Source organism: Lontra canadensis, unplaced genomic scaffold, assembly GCF_010015895.1.
Source record: "Lontra canadensis isolate GAN:19392208 unplaced genomic scaffold, GSC_riverotter_1.0 scaffold29, whole genome shotgun sequence".
Classification (NCBI taxonomy): domain Eukaryota; kingdom Metazoa; phylum Chordata; class Mammalia; order Carnivora; family Mustelidae; genus Lontra; species Lontra canadensis.
In genome coordinates, this window is record NW_022631023.1 from 7893783 (window position 1) to 7916245 (window position 22463).

General features: G+C 38.4%; 1 protein-coding gene across 1 annotated transcript in view; it reads right to left on the reverse strand.

Moving 5' to 3' along the window:
* TTC3 (tetratricopeptide repeat domain 3) overlaps positions 1-22463 on the reverse strand; it is a 123042-nt gene that overhangs the window by 63451 nt on the left and 37128 nt on the right. The window contains exons 12-19 of the mRNA XM_032865338.1: positions 13921-14083; positions 12927-12972; positions 11980-12100; positions 10778-10841; positions 8056-8116; positions 5326-5410; positions 839-973; positions 100-180 (exon numbers count right to left, since the gene is read on the reverse strand). Coding sequence (XP_032721229.1) covers positions 100-180; positions 839-973; positions 5326-5410; positions 8056-8116; positions 10778-10841; positions 11980-12100; positions 12927-12972; positions 13921-14083 — 756 coding nt within the window. The remainder of the gene's footprint in view (positions 1-99; positions 181-838; positions 974-5325; positions 5411-8055; positions 8117-10777; positions 10842-11979; positions 12101-12926; positions 12973-13920; positions 14084-22463) is intronic.

The window sequence follows — 22463 nt, forward strand, 5'->3', positions numbered from 1 at the left end:
ACATCAGAAAAAAATAAGCCAAAGAGGCAAAACTATTTTTTACATTATCTTCTAAAATTAATGGCATATTTTTACTATTATCTCTGTTATAAATCTTACCTCAGGCTGTCCTATTCCAAGGAGAGAAACAGCAAGTCCGTAGACTACTAATACATAGTTAATCATGGCCAGGTTCAACTGCTGTCAATAAAAACGCTCCAGTTAAAAATCTGAACATAATTTTGCCCAACCTGCATCAAACCAACCTGTTAGCCACAACAGAGAAACAAAAAGTGGTATGAAATCTCTCTAATCACTATAACCAGGACAAAGTCCAAACAAAATTAGAAAATATATTTTATAAAGATATGCAGTTATACTAAAATCAAGTATTTAAAACACAGAACCACTCTTCTCAGAGTTCCTTGAAGGGGTGGTTCAGAGAAAACTAGAATAACTGAGTCGCCATATTCTTTTGCACATGAGTGGGTACAATGACAGATTAAGACGTTTGCTTTCAATCCTGCATGAATTATTTACCTAGCTAATTCTTTCTAAATGAAAAGATGTGATTAAAGCAAGTCCGAAACCTTGATCCAGTACTTCTATAGAAGCTGTCAAACATTCTAATGAACACCAAGTAGAGAGCAAGGAGAGAGTCTAACCCTGGTCGTATATTGAGTGCAACCACAAAGACTGAATCACAGTGTTAGCTGCTTCTCACCACCCGGAGCAGATTCCGCTAATCTCAGGTAGGTCTAAGGTACGTTAACATAATGAAGTCAAAGCCGTGGTTCTCTTCTGCATTCACCTGAAATGCACCTGCATTGAGATACAAAGTGAAAGACTACAATTTTACCTTTATTTTTTGAGGATCTAAACCGTTGAGCAACTCCGTGAAGGCCTGTGCAGCACTGCGGCAACGCTGCTCCAACAAAGCCGTGTAACCATCCTGGATTAAGCTTCTCAGCATTTTCATTATATTAGCAAAATCCTGCAAAAAAAAAAAAAAAAAAAAAAAAAAAATTCTATTAGGTAATCCAGAGCTAGCTATGTGTGTTTAGCCAAAAACTCAAGATGCAAAGTTCATCACAGGGCAGTTACATTTTATAACTGATTGTAAAATATGTAAGTAAAAATATGTAAGTAAGTAAAATATGTAAGTAAGTAAGCTGCCTTTCATGTGTTATACTCCCCTCTCTACATGGCACTTTTCCAGAGAAAACTGTAAGGTCCTGCTTCACCATTTTATTTCCAACATTCCTACTGCTGCTACTCATGACAAGAAAGGGTAGTTCATTTTACCTGCATGGTTCTATGACTTGCTCACTTTTCCAGATGGAGAAGACAGCATTCAGAAGTTCTAATAGCACAAACAGCACAGAGATTACCAGCCCCCATTTAAATAACTGTTTGGCTGACGAGAATTAGATAAATAAGAACAAGCAATTTACTGATCACGATCAGATTTTAACACCTACCCTCGTGCTCTGGAATAAACCTTAATTCTCAGCAAGAAAGGACATTTCAATCCTTGGTTCTACTTCTGCCCAACATGTACTTGAATAGAACTCAATAAAAAAAAATTATCAGGAAAGATAGGTTAAATGTAAAGAGAAGAGCATAAGAAATAAAAAACAAAAACGAAAGTGCTAAGTGAGAAAAAAACTTGATCTCTGGGTATGTATGTGACATGCATTACAATCTGAAGTCAAGTTTTAGTTACATGGCAACAGCTATCAGTCGCAAAATTCCATAAAAACTAGACAGACTACACATTAAGCCTAGATTTCCTCACTCCTTGACTTACATGTGTACACCATTCAGGAAAGCAGAAAATGCAAATATGCATGTGATATTCCTCACTGTTCCTAACAGTAAAGATCCAAAAGGAGGCACCGTTGTACAAAGCACAAATGGAAGAGCAGTTTGGTCACAATTAACAAAAGCTGTCTACTAGTTTTCATCCAGTGACTCAAAGTTTAGGAGACCTTTCCCCCAGAATACACACAGAAAAGAGCAGCTCTCACATAAACTTGGAATTTCTTAGAATACTTAAAAAGCTCAAGAATACCTGTATTTATGTTAAGACACAAATTTTGAAAGTTATAGATGACAATGTGCTATCCTTAAATGAACTGATTCCATTTTAATCTTTCACATTCTAGAAAAGAGAGACCTATAACCTCCTATTTTCATCAAAAATTATTTCTCTCTGCAACATGGGGGGTTAAGGGGGTAGGAGAAGAATAAATGAAACAAGATGGGATTGGGAGGGAGACAAACCCTAAGTGACTCTTAATCTCACAAAACAAACTGAGGGTTGCTGGGGGGAGGGGGCCTGGGAGGAGGGGGTGGGGTTATGGACACTGGGGAGGGTATGTGCTGGGGTGAGTGCTGTGAAGTGCGTGAACCTGGCGATTCACAGACCTGTACCCCTGGGGATAAAAATACATTATATGTTTATAAAAAAATAAAAAATTAAAATTAAAAAAATATATTTCTCTCAGGGACGCCTGGGTGGCTCAGTCAGCTGGGCATCCAACTCTTGGCTTCCACTCAGGTTGTGATCCCATAGGTCATGAGATTGAGCCCCATGTCGGGTCCTGTGCTCAGCATGGAGTCTCTTTGGTACTCTCTCTCCCTCTTCCTCTGTCCCTCCCCCCACTCGAAGGCACAGGTGTGCTCTCTAAAATAAACAAAAATAAATCTTAAAAAAATTTATTTTTCTGAGTATAATACAAAAAACTATCATGGAGTACTAAAAGCTCCATCAGAGTAGGCTGGGTCACAGTGCCTAACCAAAAGTGTGCTAAATGAACAAGGGAATGACTTGTTCATTTAGCTAAATGAACAAGGGAATGACTTGTTCATTTAACAAGTTCAAAAATGACTACTATACTTACTAAATCACCTCTGATCTTCCCAGGTTGTCTTTTCTATTTAAGTCCTTCATAGTTTTGAGAGTCCATAAAATCAATGTAAAAAGGCATAATTTTTAAATCCACAAATGTCAGAAATTCTAAAGATGCTTTTATGCAACTGACTAAAAATCTGTTTTCATAAACTGCTTGAAACATGCTTCATTCCTACAGTCCTCTGTAAGATAAGTGTCATATATACCTAAAATAGTTAACGGAATTTTAAAAATGACCTCCATATTAAAACAAGTACTGTATTCCATATGCTAACAGAAATTTTTTGGAGTGAAATTTAAATCCAACATTCTATTTTAGAAGGAATAGAACTGTTTACATAAAGGATTAATTGTCAAAGCAGACTCCTATGAATCATGTTCACCCACAAAAGACAACCTTTCACTTACTACTACATGGTCTACAAGTGTTCAATGACTAGAATAGTGACCAGCCATGGTTCTGTAAATTCTGGATTTCATCAAGGTTTCGAGGTCTTCTTGAATCAGTTTTTATAAGTTGGCTTTTTCTAGGTATTTGTCCATTTCATCCATATTTTTTTTTCAAATTTCTTGGTATGATATTGTTCATAATAGTATTTTGATGTATTTGTAATATTCAAGGATCTATAGTAATGCACCCTTCCTTGTTCATTCTTCAAATTGTTTTATGATGTTTTCTTTTCTTTCTTTATCAGTTGCCACGCCAGTGTGTACATTTTATTAATACTGGCAAAGAATCAACTATTAGCTCTGTGGATTCTTCCTTATACATTTGTTTCCAGTTCATTATTTCCTACTTTGATCTTTATTATTTCCTTCCTTCTACTTTCTTTGGGTTTATTTCCTGTTTTTCTTTTTTTCTAGCTCCTGAGATAAACATTTCATTAATTTAAAAGTTTTTGTTCTTTTAATACATACATTTATTCTCTTAGTTTTAGGTTTACAACAAAATTGAGAAGGAGGTACAGAAATTTCCATATACCCTTTGTCTCCTCCAATGTATACTCCAGTATCGATGTCACTCATCAGAATGGTATATTCTACATATCTACATTTTTTATTGAGGTATAGCTAACATACAATGTTACACTAATTTCAGGTATACAATATAGTGATTCAACAATGCTAAACATTATGTAGTGTCCACCACAGTAAGCATGGTTACCATCTGTCATCAGCCAGAGTTATTACAATATTACTGACTATGTTCTCTATGCTGCACTTTTCACCCTGTGGTTATTTATTTCATAACTGGAAGTTTGAACTTCTCCATCCCCTTCATGTATTTCACCCATTCCCCTTTCATTCTCTCCCTCTCCCTCCACACTGGCAACCACCAGTGTGTTCTCTGTATTTATAAGACTAGCTGTTTTTGTGTTTGTTCATTTGCTATGTTTTTCAGAGTCCACATATAAGTGAAATCACATGGTATTTGTCTTTCTCTAACTTATTTCACTTAGCAAAATACTCCCTAGGTCCACCCATGTTGTTAAGAATGGCAACAGTTTATTCTTTTTTATGGCTGAGTAATACTCCACTGTGTGCGCGTGCGTGCACGCATGTGTGTATGTGTATACACGTATACATCTTCTTTAACCCAGAACAGTATATTTCTTACCAAAGATGAACTACATGGATACACCCTAATCACGCAAAGTCTGTAGTTTAATATCAGATATACTCTTGGTGCCATACATTCTACTAGTTTAGATAAATGTATAAGGACACCTATCTACCATTATAAAATTATACAGAGAATTTTCACTGTCCTCCAAGTCCTCTGTGCTCTGCCTGTCATCTTTTCCCCCTTAATGTATACTTTTTAATTACTTCCTAAATACCACAGAAAGAATTTTATACACAAAGTTATCTGATTACTGTTAAATCATTCAAAGAACAAAAAGTTTGCTCTTTAACAGCTTTAAGGTAGGTGTAATAAAACTGCAAGTCCTTGGACCTTTTAAAATAATTTAAATCTTCTTAAAGTACTTATCTATTTTTTAAGTTTTTATTTGAAGTAAGCTATACACACAACATGAGTCTTGAACTCATAACCCAGAGATCAACAGTCACACGCTCTACCAAGTGAGCCAGCCAGGTGCCCCTTAAAGTATTGATCCTAAAAATTAAAACTGGAAAGCAAAGAATTCCTTCATCTTTGAATCCCTGGGAAGCAAACAATTCTGCAGTATCAAGCATTAGTTAAATTTCTGGTTAAAGTGATTATCAAGTTAAAAAAAGGGATTATCAAGTTAATATCTAAATTAGTGATAGTTTGGTTTATTAGCAGTTATATATAAAATCATATGTCCATAACTTAAATTATAAAAAATAAATCTTAGAGATGTACATGGTAAGACTTAATTTATAAGAAAAATGTTTTATTCAAAGACTTTGCTTTTTCATTAGAAATAAGCCTTTTCCTTTACCTGGTGCGCAGCTCTGGAAGATTTAGAAAACTGTTTTTCCAAGATGTTCTTCAAATCTACTGGTAAACTACCCTGTGAGCTAGAACTAATAGAGAAAAGTGTTGAGTTATTTTAGAATAAAACAGTCTTCCTTATATAAAGAATATATTTACTGAAGGCCATTTTTTAAAAACTGTAGTTTAGTTGACATAAAATGTTACATTAGTTTTAGGCACACAACACAGTGACTCCACGATGCTATACATCACACAAAGCTCACCACAGGAAGTGCAGTCACCACCTGTCACCACACAACGTTATTACAATATTGTTGACTATATTCCCTATGCTGCACTTTTAATCTCCATGTGAAGGTCATTTTAAACACTGAATAAATGGAGAGTCAATATTGCCTACACTGAAATATTACCAAGAAGCTGATTCTCCCCCAAACCACTCTCTAAATACAATGAAATCTCAATAAAAATCCCTATAAAATTAGAGATGAGGGGGGCCAAATGAATTTATTATAAAGATGGTATGGACGAACTTAAAAAAAAAAAAAAAAGAAGTTGGGGGGATTTATGCTGATCATCAAAAGTTATTATAAATGTAGTCATAACATAGCTTTGAAACAAGAAATGTGTCCAGTAAACATCGCAAAGATGCACCACCTCATATGAAAACCTAGTAAGATACAACTGTTTCAGAAAGTCTGACTTCCAATGCTGGTGAGGGTAAGGAAGGTTCAGGTACGCTAGGTGATGTTTTCTGACATCAAATAGTTGCTATTCTCCACATCAATTCTCCAATACCCAGTGTCCAACAACTCAATTCCATTTTGACACCAACTCTGGAGCTAACATAGGCCCTACAGGTTAAAGCCCCAGTCCCACAAGGCTGACCCCACTTCAGGCATTATGCCCTTACCCCTACTGTCGGCCACAATGAGGTGCTCAGGCTACCCACACTACTGCCTGGTGGACGACAAACTCAGAGGTTCCTGTGACCCTCCCTCAGGTTCAACAACTCCTTAGAATGACTCACCGAACTCAGGAAAGTGCTCTACTTATTATTACTAGCTTATTATAAAGGATATAATTCACAGCAGCTCAATGGAAGAGAAGCACAGGAAGGCATGAAGGAGGGGAATGCTGCAAAGCTTTCATGCTGCCCCTGAGTGCCCCACCTTCCCAGCATCTCCATGTACTCAGCAACCAAGAAGCTCCCCTGACCCCATAGTTTAGAGGTTTCTTCTATCAAGGTTTCATCACATAAGCATGAATAATCATTACTAGTCATTGGTAACCAAACTCAACTTCCAGCCTCCTTCCCCTTCTTGGAGATCAGGGGGTGGGGCTGAGAGTTCCAACCATCCAATCACACATTTAGTCTTTCTGGTGACCAACCACACCAATCCTGAAGGTAGGGGACCAGCCTTGAGTCAACTCATTAGTATAAGTAAAGTAGAAAGAACCTCATTATGAAGAACAAAAGATATTCTTTCCACTCTGAGAGTTCCAAGGGTTTTAAGTGCTCTGTGACAAGAACTGAGGACAGAGACCAAATATATACACACATTTTTTATTACAACACACTCCCCCACAGCTCAGTAAGAGTGTGCAACGTGCTCACTTTCTGGGAGGACAATGTGACAGCATCTAGCAAAGTTAAAACCACACATCCTCTTTGACAGAGCAATTCCACTCTAGAAATTTCTTCTTCAAATATACACCTATACTATGAATTATCCTGTAGCCATGAAAATTAAGGATGTTGATCTCCACGAAGTAGACATAATCAAATAAGAAGACCTCAATTTGAAAACAAAAACAAAACACTGGAAAATAAATTTTTTTTTAGCAGAACAGTTTAAAACTATAACTATGCATTCAAAGAGTAGCACTGTATGTTTTTGGTTTATTTTGAGGTTTAACAGGGGAAGGGAAGACTCGGGATTTTCCTACAGAATAAAAGAACATAGTATCTAAGCCCTTGCTTTAAATTTAAACTTTTGTAGCAACATCAAAAAACAGTCATTTTCTGAAGATGGAGTTTTACTAGTTTCTCTTAGTGCTTTGGTATTAAAATCCTTCTCCCTGAAGCACCTCATCAGGAGAAAGAAAAGAAAGCTGACAGCTGGTCTAATTGTGGCAGAAATGGTTTTGCAGGGTCTCCAGCATCACTTTCCTTGACCTCATGAACTTCTACATTCACTGTAAGATTTACAGTTTCACTTTGCAATCAATATATAGCTGGTAGGCAAGAGAGGAGTCAATTATAAAGATGGGTGGCAAGAGGTCCTACTGTTAATTTTGGTGGTCGGGGGTGTTTGTTAGAACTAACTTTATAAGTGGTCGCTTCATTAGTGAACATGTTCCTTTAATGAAAACTACCCAGAAGGGTCCCTAAATATACACATACCCATGCCTGCTTCCAGGTGGCCACGAACTCATTAACACAGAGTCCCTAAAGGAAGCCACCAGAGAAGCAACTGTGGGAAAGGTGAAATAAGGTGAGCAAGGAGAAGATGTGACTCTCACTTTATACTTTTCTGAATATTTTTTCTTTGTATTAGAATATATTTTGGGATTTTTAAGAATTAACACTGCTATATCTCATATTCCATGCTTTCGAGACATTTACTAACACTCAGGATTAATAATCCTTTAGCCAAAAACAACACTCTCCTAAAGATAGGCCTTTGATATTTGAAAGGGGGGAAAAAAACCACACAGATAAAAAACATACCTGAACTTCTCCAATTCATTGTTTCGAGATTTTTGTTTTCCTTTATATTTTGGAGGCTGACCTGTGAATACAAAGTATTTGTTCCTGAAATCTGTTCATAAAAATCAACAAGCCTGAAAAAATTAATTAAAAATATGTACATTGGAATAAGCAGCAAAGGAAGCAATATTCTATGTGAGTGTAATTAGTACAAACAGGTGAAAAACCAGACACAATGATGTTTGTCTATGTATGCTATAAAAGTATTGTGAACATTAATCACATGGTATTACTTAAGCCTAAAGTAGATATAGAAAGATACAGGCCACAGTTCCTGTCCTCAGGTTTTTATAATCAGATGGGAAGAAAAGGCAGTCACCAGGAATTACACAACAATCACCTTTAGTTAGACGAGAAGACAACACGTTGTTACTGACGTATGAATTCCATATTAACTGCTCTTACAACTCACAGAGGTGGACATCACTTAAGGTCCAGTGGCCAGGAAAAACCTTAGTGGGGATACAGCATTTGTATTTAGCTTTAAGGAACAAGTAGGATTTGGGGCACCTGCGTGGCTCAGTCAGTTAAGCATCTGATTTTGGCTCAGGTCATAATTCTGGGGTTCTGGGATGGAGCCCCACAGTGGGCTCTGTGCTCAGCGAGGGGTTTGCTTGTCCCTTTCCCTCTGCCCCTTCTTCCACTCATACTTGCTCTCTCTCAAATAAATAAAAGTTTGAGAGAGAAAGAGAGAGAAACAAGTAGGATTTAGATGGGATGGGCCAAACCCAAGAATGACATTTACTTTAAGAAACATTAAGTACTAAGCCTGTGTGATCTGGTAAGCTGGGTAAGAAAAGAAAGTTAGAAAGGGGCAGTGAAGGCCAGCTGGAGCGAGTGCTCATGGGTCCTTTGCTTCTGATACTCCAGCTCTGTGAGCCCAGCCTTTGTCCCACTGGCAAGAGCAAGGACCACTGCATACTTTGGAGTGGGGAGGGCCATGCACAAAGGTATGTAGAAGAAAGCACAGCAATAGGGACAGGGTTTTTTTGATGGAAGCTTTGGGAAGAGATAGCGGAGGCAAGTCAGAACCTATGAATTAAGAAGGGGATCAGAGCCAAGCGGGTTTGGATGGCCTCAGAACACAAAAGAGGCTTCCAGAAAGGCAGGAGAGTTCTAATTTGATTCCTTCTGATTTCAGGCAAAACTACACAGCCCTAACCCTGGGACCTCAATTTCTTTGACTAAATCCAGATGCTGAAGTGTAGGTGGTATTTAAAACATTTAATTAAATGTGCTATCTGATAACAACCGTCCAAGAAATATCAGTAAATTAAAAAGATTTTTCCAAAAGAAAAGTTTTATCCTCAAGGATTTTTCATGTGCTATTAGACTTACATCAGATAAGACAATCACCTGAGTCTCCCTCTTTGTAATTTTCTAATGTGCTAACCAAACGGGAAGGGCCAGTGGTAAACAGCTGGGTATGTGGCACTGAAGCCTGAGAAGAGACAGAACTTCGGGAAGGAAAAGACAGAAATGGCTGCCAGAAGCAGAAACACTGAAAACAAACCAGCCAACAAGAAAAAGGAAAAGAGATCACCAACAAGATCACTATCAGGTCAGCAATCTCATCCCCATAACCTCTGAAAGCTTCAGACAAAAAATTTGCATCTAGGGGCACCTGGGTGGCTCAGTGGGTTAAAGCCTCTGCCTTCAGCTCAGGTCATGATCCCAGGGTCCCGAGATCAAGCCCCACATCGGGCTCTCTGCTCAGCGGGGAGCCTGCTTCCCTTCCTCTCTCTCTCTCTCTGCCTGCCTCTCTGCCTACTTGTGATCTCTGTCTGTCAAATAAATAAATAAAATCTTAAAAAAAAAAAGGGAGACTGAGAAATAAATGGAAGATGAACGTTCACTTCTCTGGACCCTTTATTTCCCAATGATGCCAAGTAAAAGAAGTCCTGCTGTGTGTGTCTGCGTATTTATTAGATGCAGAAATAAACATACACACTGAGCATGTACCAGTTAAACTAGTATTGGCCTAAGGCATCCATTCTGAAAACCACCCTGAAAAGGGTGAAAGTTAGTTTAAGGGGATGAAAAAAGAATCTGAATTTTTAATATATAAAGCAGAGATGTACATACAGGACATACATGAACAGTACCTGTAGGAGGAGGAGGCAAACCGGGAAAAACTCTGTCTCAATAGCCTCCTGAGTCAGGGGCTTTAATGAAACTGAAGGTGAAAAACACTGGCCTCATGGAAATTAGGTATCAGACAAAGAGTTTTTGTCCTTCCTTTCTATTCCATTTACTTGAATTTCTAAAATTAAATTTATTAAACAATATGAAAAGACTAAGTGTTGATTTCAAATAAGTATTCAGTGTTGTTTTTTTTTTTAAAGATTTTGTTTATTTATTTGACAGAGATCACAAGTAGATGGAGAGGCAGGCAGAGAGAGAGAGAGAGAGAGAGAGGGAAGCAGGCTCCCTGCTGAGCAGAGAGCCCGATGCGGGACTCGATCCCAGGACCCTGAGATCATGACCTGAGCCGAAGGCAGCGGCTTAACCCACTGAGCCACCCAGGCGCCCTATTCAGTGTTTTCTTAACACAGAAGCATTATGAAGTAAAAGGAAAGTAACAGCAAATGTATGCAAGACTCATGCAAATGCTGGGGCTGCAGTTTTAGGAATGCTGTATTAATTCAGCAAACAATCTTACCTGATGGTGGCAGAATCTTACCTGATGGTGGTAGAAATTCAGGATGACAGTCACAATCATCTACCTTCAAAGCTTCATCTACCACCTACCCATGAAAACAAAATTTGTGAGATTTTCAAAAAAATAAAGCCATAAAGAATTCAATAACTAAGTAATAAAAAAGAATAGAACAGAATTTACCCTAGAGCCTAAAATAACCAGCTGGTAATTAGGCCTAAATGAATAAACAAACAAAATGATAACTAATGATAAGAGATTCTAATATGACAAATTCTCTAATGATAATTCAACTTCCAACACTTGGCATGATGCCTGACAGGTCTATTGTTCAATAAGTATACTGAATAAATATTATCGCATCTTTCCTTATGCTCCTCTAACTGAATACAGCCTCTGAGATTTTTATTAACAATAAAAGAACTACACAGTGAGCTGGAAAAGTTCCCTTAATGCCTACTAGGCTCATACTCCAAAACACCACTTCCTTTTTCCCTTGCAAATCCTAGAAAGAAGTATTAACGTGGACGTGGTGATAATGCCAAGTTTTTAGCACACTGCTGTTCAGAGGAAAACTCAGATTCAGGTCATTTGGGATACCAATCACAGAGCCAGGCTAAAAGGCTTAGAGGTGCCCTCAGAAACCATGAGGCCTGGGTGCTGGTAAGCTCAGCAGGGAGTCAAGGCTGGGGACCACTGCTGGGAAAAGGAACAAAGGCTGCAGAAATGCCTTGGGCAGAGATGGGAAGGGTGTGCCTCCCAGGCCCAACATAACACAAGTCGGATGGGCAAGTGTGGTGTCAGGTAGCTAAGAGATTGCAAAAGGGAAAAGGGAGAAGAAAAATTGAAAGCACTATAAGGAATGGGATGACAAGGCCACTAGACCCCACTGTCAGTCACTCATTCCCAAGTGGCTGTTTGACTGAGAGACATGTAAAGCAGGAAAAGCATACTAAGAGAACTATCCAAGTAGTAAAATGAAATTTAGAAAAAATATATTTTGAAAACACACAAATGTGATCTCAAAAGAAACTGTAATACTGAAATATTCATAGTTGAAGGAGATATTTAGAATATTAAAAAGACTCACTCTCTTCATATTAGAGGCAAAAAGGAATTCATACCATCAAAATACTTAATTTCCGTTCTCACCAGATTACTACTGTGAAAACATGAGACTACCTATACTTGAAACCATTTTAATTTTAGCTTTTAACTGAACCTACCTTTAGATTCTGATTACCACCGTTTGCCATTTCGTGGTTAGATTTTCTGGAATCTTTTTCGGTTTCCACAAAGTTAAGTGAAGTACTAAAGGCAGGTGCTGATAAACTGGGTATGTAGGCCCTGAGAGGGAATATGAGAAATAATAATTTTATTTCTACTGATTAGCATGCATTTTTAAAAAGTTATCCTTCAAATAAATAGGTTCCAGCAAATACCACTTTTCTTCCTTGAAAGCAGGGTCATACTGTTTTTAAAAAGGATCACCTCTGAGATTGGGCTTTATACACAAATATTGCTTTAAATTTCATAGTAAAAACTCAAAATAGATTAAGAACAGTTCAATATGTATTCTGGTTTCTAATATTAAAATAAGTAATTCTCCCGGTCTTAAATTTAACAGCTTCAATATCTTAGGCATCTAAAGCATGTGGGGAAAATATCTGTTTTTAGTGCCAAGTAATAAATGTAGAACCCTGGCTGTTATTTGTTTCCTTGTGAGTATATTCGAATCTGTCTGTTGTCTATTTCTAACAGAAAGTGTCCTAGTCCTTAACAAGATACTGGGAGGCTGGTGGCAGATGTTTCCAGGACAGAGGCTAAGGGTTAAAGGTAAAGACTGTGTCCCTGCTCTCTGCCAGGACCCTCAATGTAAAAACTGCTCCCACCCACGCACAGTGACATCCACTTAACACTTCACCCACCTTTTCCCAAGGCTTAGGCTACTGAGCTCCCACAAATATGCATAGAAATGGTTCAGTAAAACAGTTGGCAAAACAAATCTGACAATTCACAGGTCACCTGATCTGAGACACAAACCCCTCTTTCTTCCCTCCCCAATTTTACTGTGGTTGTTATTAGCCACAAAGCATCAGATAGAGTGATTCTTAAATCCACAGGGCAAAGCCATCCCAAGTAACAGCTACTGATCTGATTGGAATTAACTCACCTGCTTTCATAAAAGGCTTTAATTGGATTTCTAGTTGGTGTTCGACCTATAAAAATCAATCACACACATGCATAGTAATCAGTGGATTGGCAACACATACTTTGAAGAGATTTTCAGATACCCCTTAAGCTGACAGTAAGAACATCAAATTTACAGAACTGAAAAATAAACCTTAATAATTTTATATTTTCAGATGTTCTGAGTTTTAGGATGGCGTCAGCAAAATGTTACACAGCCTTATTTGACATACCATTACATGTGATCATCGACTAGATGCAGGAGTATATAAATCTGAATCAGAAATGGTACCTGTCTTCAAAGAGCTCACAATCTTATAATCATGTTATACTGGATAATAACAGCTCAGCTCAGCTCCCTAAGACACTAAATACCCAAAAAGATAAAAAAGGAAAGACCTATACACTAAAAGTATAGAGTAAGGGAATTTTAGGCACTGGAGAAAGCAAAATACTTAGGAGAGAAAACAAGAGAATGAAAATCTAGAATTCCTAGCCCACACACCTGATTTGTGATATATGTGTACATACCCACATACAGATGTATATATGCAAAAATGTTCCGCATGCTATAGAATGAGCCACACACTTGGTGCAAAAACATCAAACAATTCTACCGAAGGGTCTTTTCTTTAAGAAATAACCATAACGGAGGAAAAAATTTTAAATAATTTTGTTTCAAAAGTCTTCACTTTACCTAAAATCTCAAGGTGGCATATTTTACTACAGAAGAGTAAATAATAATTTGTTATTTCAAATAAAAAATTCAAATCATTTATAATTACCTAGTGGAATATAACACTAACATACTTCAACAGACAGAAATGGAAAACTTCAATGACTTAACCAGGATAACATAACAAAATAAGCACAAATCACCTGAGAGTTGATTTATGGTCCTCCATTAATCCAAGAAACCCACCTTCAAAAGTTTTAAAGGGAATTCGACTGTAACCAAAGAATCTTAGGTGAAATACCTTGCAGGTCTTCTATTTGTTTTTGTAACTTTACATGCTGCTGAATTAGATCCTTGATTCCCTCAGGGTCATTTTTACAGAGTTTTTGAGCTTTTATGTTTGCTTGCAGGGCCCAGTCATATTCCCCCAGCATAGAAAGAGCAGCACAATAACGATAATGACCCTGTTCCAAAAGATAAATTTAATTTTTTCTCAAAAATATGCTTAAGTTAAAGAAAATAGATAAGGAAAAATATTTTGCTTGCAAACTAATTACTTAAAATGTTAGATTAGGATCCTATCAATGAAAAATTTTTTAAAATGTTAGTACCTATGAGGAAATAAAATTACCTAAATGAGCTGAACTTATGAATAGTATTTATAATAATTTTAACTAGAGATCAGTATTTTTGCTTAAGAGATTTCTGTACCCCAAAGAAAATAATTCAACCTTTATTATATTTTACTAGTAAAGAATGAAATATATTATTTTATGCCAAATAAAGTAAAAAAAAAATTCATTAAAAATAAGTAACTTAATTTTTTCAAAATATTTTAAGGCAGTAATAGTCTCTAAGTCACTGTATTCCCTACACTTTGAAAATCAAAGAAATTTTAGAGCTGAAAGGAACAATCAGCTAATACAGTCATTTTCCAACCCCTCCAAACGATACGGTTAGATAAGGGGTACATCTAGGCTAGATCTTCCATTTGGTTTGCTCTTAATCAGCTTTTAATTATTTTATCTCTAAATGTAGTTCTTGGCTTTAAGAAAAGGTCCGAAAACCACAGATTTACTCAGTTCCAATGATCAGGGATTTTGTTTTGTTTTGGATGCTACAGAACCACATCCTGGCTGGCCCCATTTATGCTTTTTGGGAAATCTATCTCAAGGACAAACATTTTAACCTAGAAAGCTAATATTACCAAGCCTGAAGTTAGTTAACTCAACCACCCCCTCTTCTAGCTACTCACAAACTAAACTCCCATTGTAGGCATAGTATCTCCACTTGTGAATTGACTTATGCATGAAAGAGGCTAGAAATTGGCCTAATGTCCTACTTATTTAGAGGCAAACCAAAGAATCCTGACCTTGTGACTCCAGGTCCAGAGCTTTTTCCTCCTTCCTACAGATTTTACAAAGAACATTCTCATTCTAAGAGAAACTACTAAATAAAAAATAAGTAACCCTTTTAGCAAAGATGAGCTTTTCACTAAAAAAAAGCCAGAAACAACTTTGGGGACGTTTGTTCATGCAGATTCGGTACATATGTAATCCTGCTCCTGCACACCATCCCAAGTTCCGAAGCACTGTTTTAGCCAGACTACTTAGACTCAGATCTCAATCAGATTGCATTTGCTCAAACTTTGCTTTTCCTCAAAAGGCATATGAAGATAAATCTCTCAGATATGCCACAAGACCAACATCCTATCACCCAGGACTATTTCAACTTCAAAATTTAGGTAATTACATTAAAAAAGCAATCACAGCATAAGATACATGACAGATTATAAACCATACCTGCTAAATTTATAAAAAACACTTTTTTTTAATCTTCCCCATCCCCTGGCTCCCCAGCCTCCCACCTTCCTTATCTTTTCCTGGGTCCTTTTCCCTAAACTCTACAAAACCTAGTATAATGTCAATTGGTTGAAAAATGAATTTATTCAGATCTCATTGCTCAGGTTATTTGAATGATGCTCAAATTAAAAGGTATCTCAGAGAGTTTTCTGAACCCAATTACAATACAAAGTTTTACTTTTCTTTGACATTACCTCATTCTCTTTCACATATATAGAAATTCCCTATTGTTCACCTGCCTAGCATCCCCTCCTTTTGGTGCCACCATGTCCCTACTCCACACAGCAATGGCAGAACTGGGACTAGTGCTCCATCTCAAAAATGAATGGGGAGAAGCATATGACCCAGGAGACCGACCAACTGAAATATGCACCATTTTCCAGGTCATAGGATCAATCCACTGGTGAACACATGGCTCAATCAGGATCAGTGTGAGGCGCCCATTAGGTGTACTATATAGATACTAAAAGAGGTTCTATTCCACTAGAATTAACAGTTATTAAGAATATCAGTTTGGGGTTCCCACTACATGGTAAAAGTCTTTTTCAAAAAACCAAGAGAGCCCACACTCTAATTACCACTGGTGGTCAAGATGGAGTTAACAAGGATTTGGATTTACACTCTTGCCCAAAACAAATAAACAAGGACAAAACACATGAAACAAAGGTTTGCAAGACACTGAGTGATTTTCAGGCAACAAAACAGAGTGACCCCTGAAAAACACAACACAAGCCCTATGACTGCTCCAGCTTACTGAATGGAATTTCAGTACAGGGAGAAGGAACCCAGGCAGGGACAATGGCAGTCTCAGTTCAGAAGACAGAGACAGGAGTCCAGGGCAGCCAAGGCAGCACACATTCACAGGGCAGAGGACCAAGAGAAGACTGCTCCACAGAGAAATCCAGAGATCCTTACCTAGTCCCCCCGAGTTGAGTCTTCAGGTGAGTACTAATCAGTGTATGCATGTGGGACAACCACCTGAAACCCAAACCAAGGGAAGAACGACTAGAAAGACTAATAAGGAAACAAGAGTCAGCACTCACACAGGGCCACAAATAATTCCTGCTTCTACCAGCCATACTGGAAAACATCGTAATCCATGGAGTAATGGGCAGAGTGTTCAGAAGCATTCTGATTCAGTTGTGAATAAAAAGATAGCCCTTGACCAAATACCACTATGGTCCCACCTATCAAAACTTAAAACAAGACTCCAAAGACTTACACTGCTTCCAAATAACGTTACTGCATCCCAAAAGGAAGCTCAAAAATATTTATAGATACACACAAATATCAGTAACAATGTCTCGTATTAATAAAAAATTACTAGGTACGCAAAGAAGGAAAATATGATCTATAAGAAGAGAAAAATGAGTCGACTGAAAATACTCAGAAACGACACAGATGATAGAATTAGTAGACAAGGCCTTCTCTGCGTAGAAGGGTCAGGGAGAGACTCATCAGCTAGAGAATTTTTAAAAGAGACAGCGAGAGAAGGAACACAAGCAGGGGGAGTGGGAGAGGGAGAAGCGGGCTTCCCGCCAAGCGGGAAGCCCAATGTGGAGCTCAATTCCAGGACCTGAGAATCATGAACTGAGCCAAAGGCAGACGCCTCATGACTGAGCCACCCAGGTTGGGCCTCTTCTCAGGCATGACTTGTGCACATCATTGGGTATAAAAACCTTAGTGCAAACATGAAAAACTGTGCAGAGAATCCTCTGATTCTGATAATTTCCAACATGAAGAAATGTTTTTGAAGGATTTTTAAGAAGTCACACAACTTAATTATCCATCAGAGAGGCAAAAGTTATACATCTATTTCATCCAATGACAAATCAAGAATATCTGAAGTTGGCAAGATGGCAGAGGAATGGGAGACTGAAATATCATCAGGTCCCAGGACTTCAGCTAGGTAGTTATCAAACCATTCTAAACACCTACAAACTCAACAGGAGATAGAAAAGAAGAGCAGCAATTCCAGGAACAGAAAATCGACCACTTTCCAGAAGGTAGGATGTGCGGAGAAGTGAATCCGAAGTGACAGGAATATGGACCACAGTGGGAGGGGCTGGCTCCCAGCAAGTGAGAGAGAAGCAGAGCACAAAATGAAAACGTTTAGAAGTCTGCTCTACTGAGGGATGTCATTCCAGAAGCTAAGCAGGGGGTGGAGCCCTCCAGGTCTGAGGACCCGTGGGATCACATAAAGACCAGGGGTGTCTGACTGTGGAAGAGCTGCCAGGTATCGGAGCACGGAAGCCAGCTACAGAGACGGAGCCGAGGAGTGGGCTCTCAGCTCAGGGTTTCCTCACACCATGATCCAAGGCACAGTCTAGCCACTGCTCTTTGAGCAGGGACCCCACAAGTGGCAGATTCGGAGAGACCCCCCTCCTTCCTCCTCTGGGAGGAGGAGCTCGGGAGCATGCTGCAGGAATCTACTGGGTTAGGAGATGCCAAACGGTGCCATGCACCGGAGATAGAAACAGGCAGTCACAGCTGGGTGAGCTCCAAGTGTAGCTGGTGACCAGGGAAACAGCTTTTGACTGCTTTTCTCTGAGGGCACACTAAGAAGTGGGGCCCTGAGCCCTTGGCTCCTACAGGGCCAGAGACTGTGAGGCCACCATCCTCATTCCCATCCTCCATAGTTGTACAGAAAGCATTCAGGGAACAAAAGCTACCCAGAGCAAACCCAAGCAGATTACTTAGCCTGGCCCTGGTTCTCTAAGCAAAGAGCCTAAAAGTAACAGACCAGAAAGGAAAAGAGATAATATACAGTAACAGTCACCTTACAGGCAATACAGTGGCACTAAATTCACATCTCTCAATAGTTACTCTGAATGTAAATGGGCTAAATGCCCAAATCAAAAGACACAGGGTATCAGGATGGGTAAAAATATAAGACCCATCGATATGTTGTCTACAAGAAACTCATTTTAGACCCAAAGACAACTCCAGATTGAAAGTGAGGGGTTGGAAAACAATTTACCATGCTAATGGACATCAAAAGAAAGCTGGGGTGGCAATCCTTATGTCAGATATATTAGATTTTAAGCCAAAGACTATAATAAGAGATGAGGAAGGACACTATATCCTACTTAAAGTGTCTGTCCAACAAGAAGAGCTAACAATTTTAAATATCTATGTCCTAACATGGGAGCAGCCAATTATATAAGCCAATTAATAAAATCAAAGAAATACATTGACAATAATACGATAATACTAGGGGACTTTAACACACACCCCCCTCACTGAAATGGACAGATCATCTAAGCAAAAGATTAACAAGGAAATAAAGGCTTTAAAAGACACACCAGGCCAGATGGATGTAACAGATATATTCATAACATTCCATCCCAAAGCAACAGAATACACTTTCTTCTCTAGTGCACATGGAACATTCTCCAGAATAGATCACATCCTGGGTCAAAATCAGGTCTCAACCAGTACCAAAAGATTGGGATCATTCCCTGCATATTTTCAGACCACAATGCTCTGAAGCTAGAACTCAATCACAAGAGGAAAGCTGGAAAGAACTCAAATACATGGAGGCGAAAGAGCATCCTACTAAAGAATGAATGGGTCAACCAGGAAATTAAAGAAGAATTGAAAAAATTCAGGAAAACAAATGAAAATGAAAACACAACTGTTCAAAATCTTTGGGACACAGCAAAGGCAGTCCTGAGAGAAAAGTATATAGCAATACAAGCCTTTCTCAAAAAACAAGAAAGGTCTCAAGTACACAACCTAACCCTACACCTAAAGGAGCTAGAGAAAGAACAGCAAAGAAAGCCTAAACCCAGCAGGAGAAGAGAAATAATAAAGATCAGAGCAGAAATCAATGAAACAGAAACCAAAAGAACAGCAGAACAGATCAACGAAACTAGGAGCTGGTTCTCTGAAAGAACTAATAAGATTGATAAACCCCTGGCCAGACTTATCAAAAAGAAAAGAGGAAGGACCCAAATTAATAAAATCATGAATAAAAGAGGAGAGATCACAACCAACACCAAAGAAATACAAACAATTTTAAGAACATATTATGAGCAAATATATGCCAACAAATTTGACAATCTGGAAGAAATGGATGCATTCCTGGAGACATATAAACCACCACAACTGAACCAGGAAGAAATAGAACACCTGAATAGACCCATATCCAGTAAGAAGACTGAAGCAGTCATCAAAAATCTCCCAACAAACAAGAGCCCAGGGCCAGACGACTTCCCAGGGGAATTCTACTAAGCATTTAAAGAAGAATTAATACCTATTCTCCTGAAACTGTTTCAAAAAAAAAAAAAAAGAAAAGAAAAGAAATGGAAGGAAAAGTTCTAAACTCATTTATGAGGCCAGCATTACCTTGATCCCAAAACCAGACAAAGGACCCATCAAAAAGGAGAATTAGAGACCAATATCCTTGATAAACACAGATGAGAAAATTCTCACCAAAGTTTAGCCAACAGGATCCAACAGGATCCATTAAAAGGATTATTCACCATGACCAAGTGGGATTTATTCCTGGGCTGCAAGATTAGTTCAACATCTGCAAATCAATCAATGTAATACACTACATTAATAAAAAAAAGAACAAGAACCATATGATCCTCTCAACAGATGCTGAAAAAGCATTTGACAAAGTACAGCATCCTTTCTTGATCAAAACTCTTCACGGTGTAGGCATAGAGGGTACATACCTCAATATCATCAAAGCCATCTATGAAAAACCCACATCAAATATCATTCTCAATGGGGAAAAACAGAGAGCTTTTCCCCTAAGGTCAGGAACATGGCAGGGATGTCCACTATCACCACTGCTATTCAACACAGTACTAGAAGTCCTAGCCTCTGCAATCAGACAACAAAAAGAAATTAAAGGCATCTGAATCAGCAAAGAAGTCAAACTCTCACTCTTTGCCAATATGATACTTCACGTGGAAAACCCAAGAGACTCCACTCCAAAACTGCTAGAACTCATACAGGAATTCAGTAAAGTGTCAGGATATAAAATCAATGCACAGAAATCAGTTGCATTTCTATACACCAACAGCAAGACAGAAGAAAGAGAAATTAAGGAGTCAATCCTATTTACAACTGTACCCAAAAACACAGGAATAAACCTAAGCAAAGAGGCAAAGACTCTGTACTCAGAAAACCATAAAGTACTCATGAAAGAAATTGAGGAAGACATAAAGAAATGGAAAAACTTTCCATGCTCCTGGATTGGAAGAACAAATATTGTGAAAATGTTTATGCTACCTAAAGCAATCTACACATTTAACACAATCCCTATCAAGATACCATCAATTTTTTTCCAAGAAATGGAACAAATAATCCTAAAATTTATATGGAACAGAAAAGACCCCAAATAGCCAGAGGAATGTTGAAAAAGAAAGCCAAAGTTGGTGGCATCACAATTCCAGACTTTAAGCTCTATTACAAAGCTGTCATCATCAAGACAGTAAGGTACCGGCACAAAAACAGACACATAGATCAATGGAACAGAATAGAGAGCCCAGAAATAGACCCTCAACTCTATGGTCAACTAATCTTTGACAAAAAATGGAAAAAAGACAGTCTCTTCAACAAGTGGTGTTGGGAAAACTGGACAGTCACATGCAGAAGGATGAAGCTGGACCATTTCCTTACACCACACACAAGAATAGACTCAAAATGGATGAAAGACCTCAACGTGAGACAGGAATCCATCAAAATCCTTGAGGAGAACACAGGCAGCAATCTTTTCGACCTCAGCCGCAGCAACTTCTTCCTAGAAACATCGCCGAAGGCAAGGGAAACAAGGGCAAAAATGAACTATTGGGATTTCATCAAGATCAAAAGCTTTTGCACAGCAAAAGAATAGTCAACAAACCAAAAGACAACCGACACAGTGGGAGAAGATATTCACAAATGACATACCAGATAAAGGGCTAGTATCCAAAATCTATAAGGAACTTATCAAACTCAACACCCAAAGAACAAATAATCCAATCAAGAAATGGGCAGAAGACATGAATAGACATTTCTGCCGAGACATTCAGATGGCCAACAGATACATGAAAAAGTGCTCCACATCACTCGGCATCAGGGAAATACAAATCAAAACCACAATGAGATATCACCTCACACCAGTCAGAATGGCTAAAATTAACAAGTCAGGAAAACGACAGATGTTGGCAAGAATGTGGAGAAAGGGGAACCTTCCCACACTGTTGGTGGGAATGCCAGCTGGTACAGCCACTCTGGAAAACAGGATGGAGGTTCCTCAAAAAGGTTGAAAATAGAGCTACCCTATGACCCAGCAATCACACTACTGGGTATTTACACTAAAGATACCAATGTAGTGATCCAAAGGGGCACATGCACCTGAATGTTTATAGCAGCAATGTCCACAATAGCCAAACTATGGAAAGAAGCTAGATGTCCATCAACAGATGAATGGATAAAGAAGATATGGTGTGTATACACACACACACACACACACACACAATGGAATACTACTCAGCCATCAAAAGAACAAAATCTTGCCCTTTACAACAACATGGATGGAACTAGAGGGTATTATGCTGAGTAAAATAAGTCAATCAGAGAAAGACAATTATCATATGATCTCTCTGATATGAGGAATTTGAGAGGCAGAGCGGGGGTTTGTGGGGGTAGGGAAGGAAAAAAAATGAAACAAGATGGGACCGTGAGGGAGAAAAACCGTAAGAGACTCTTAATCTCATGAAACAAACTGAGGTTGGCTGGGGTTTGGGGGGTAGGGATAGGGTGGCTGCGTTATGGACACTGGGGAGGGTATGTGCTATGGTGAGTGCTGTGAAATGTGTAAGCCTGATGATTCACAGACCTGTTCCCCTGGGGCAAATAATACATTACATGTTAATAAATAAATAGATAATACACACACACACACACACACACACACACACAAAGAATTAGTAGACAAGAACATTAGAACAGTTACTATAAACATATTCCACATCTTCAAGAA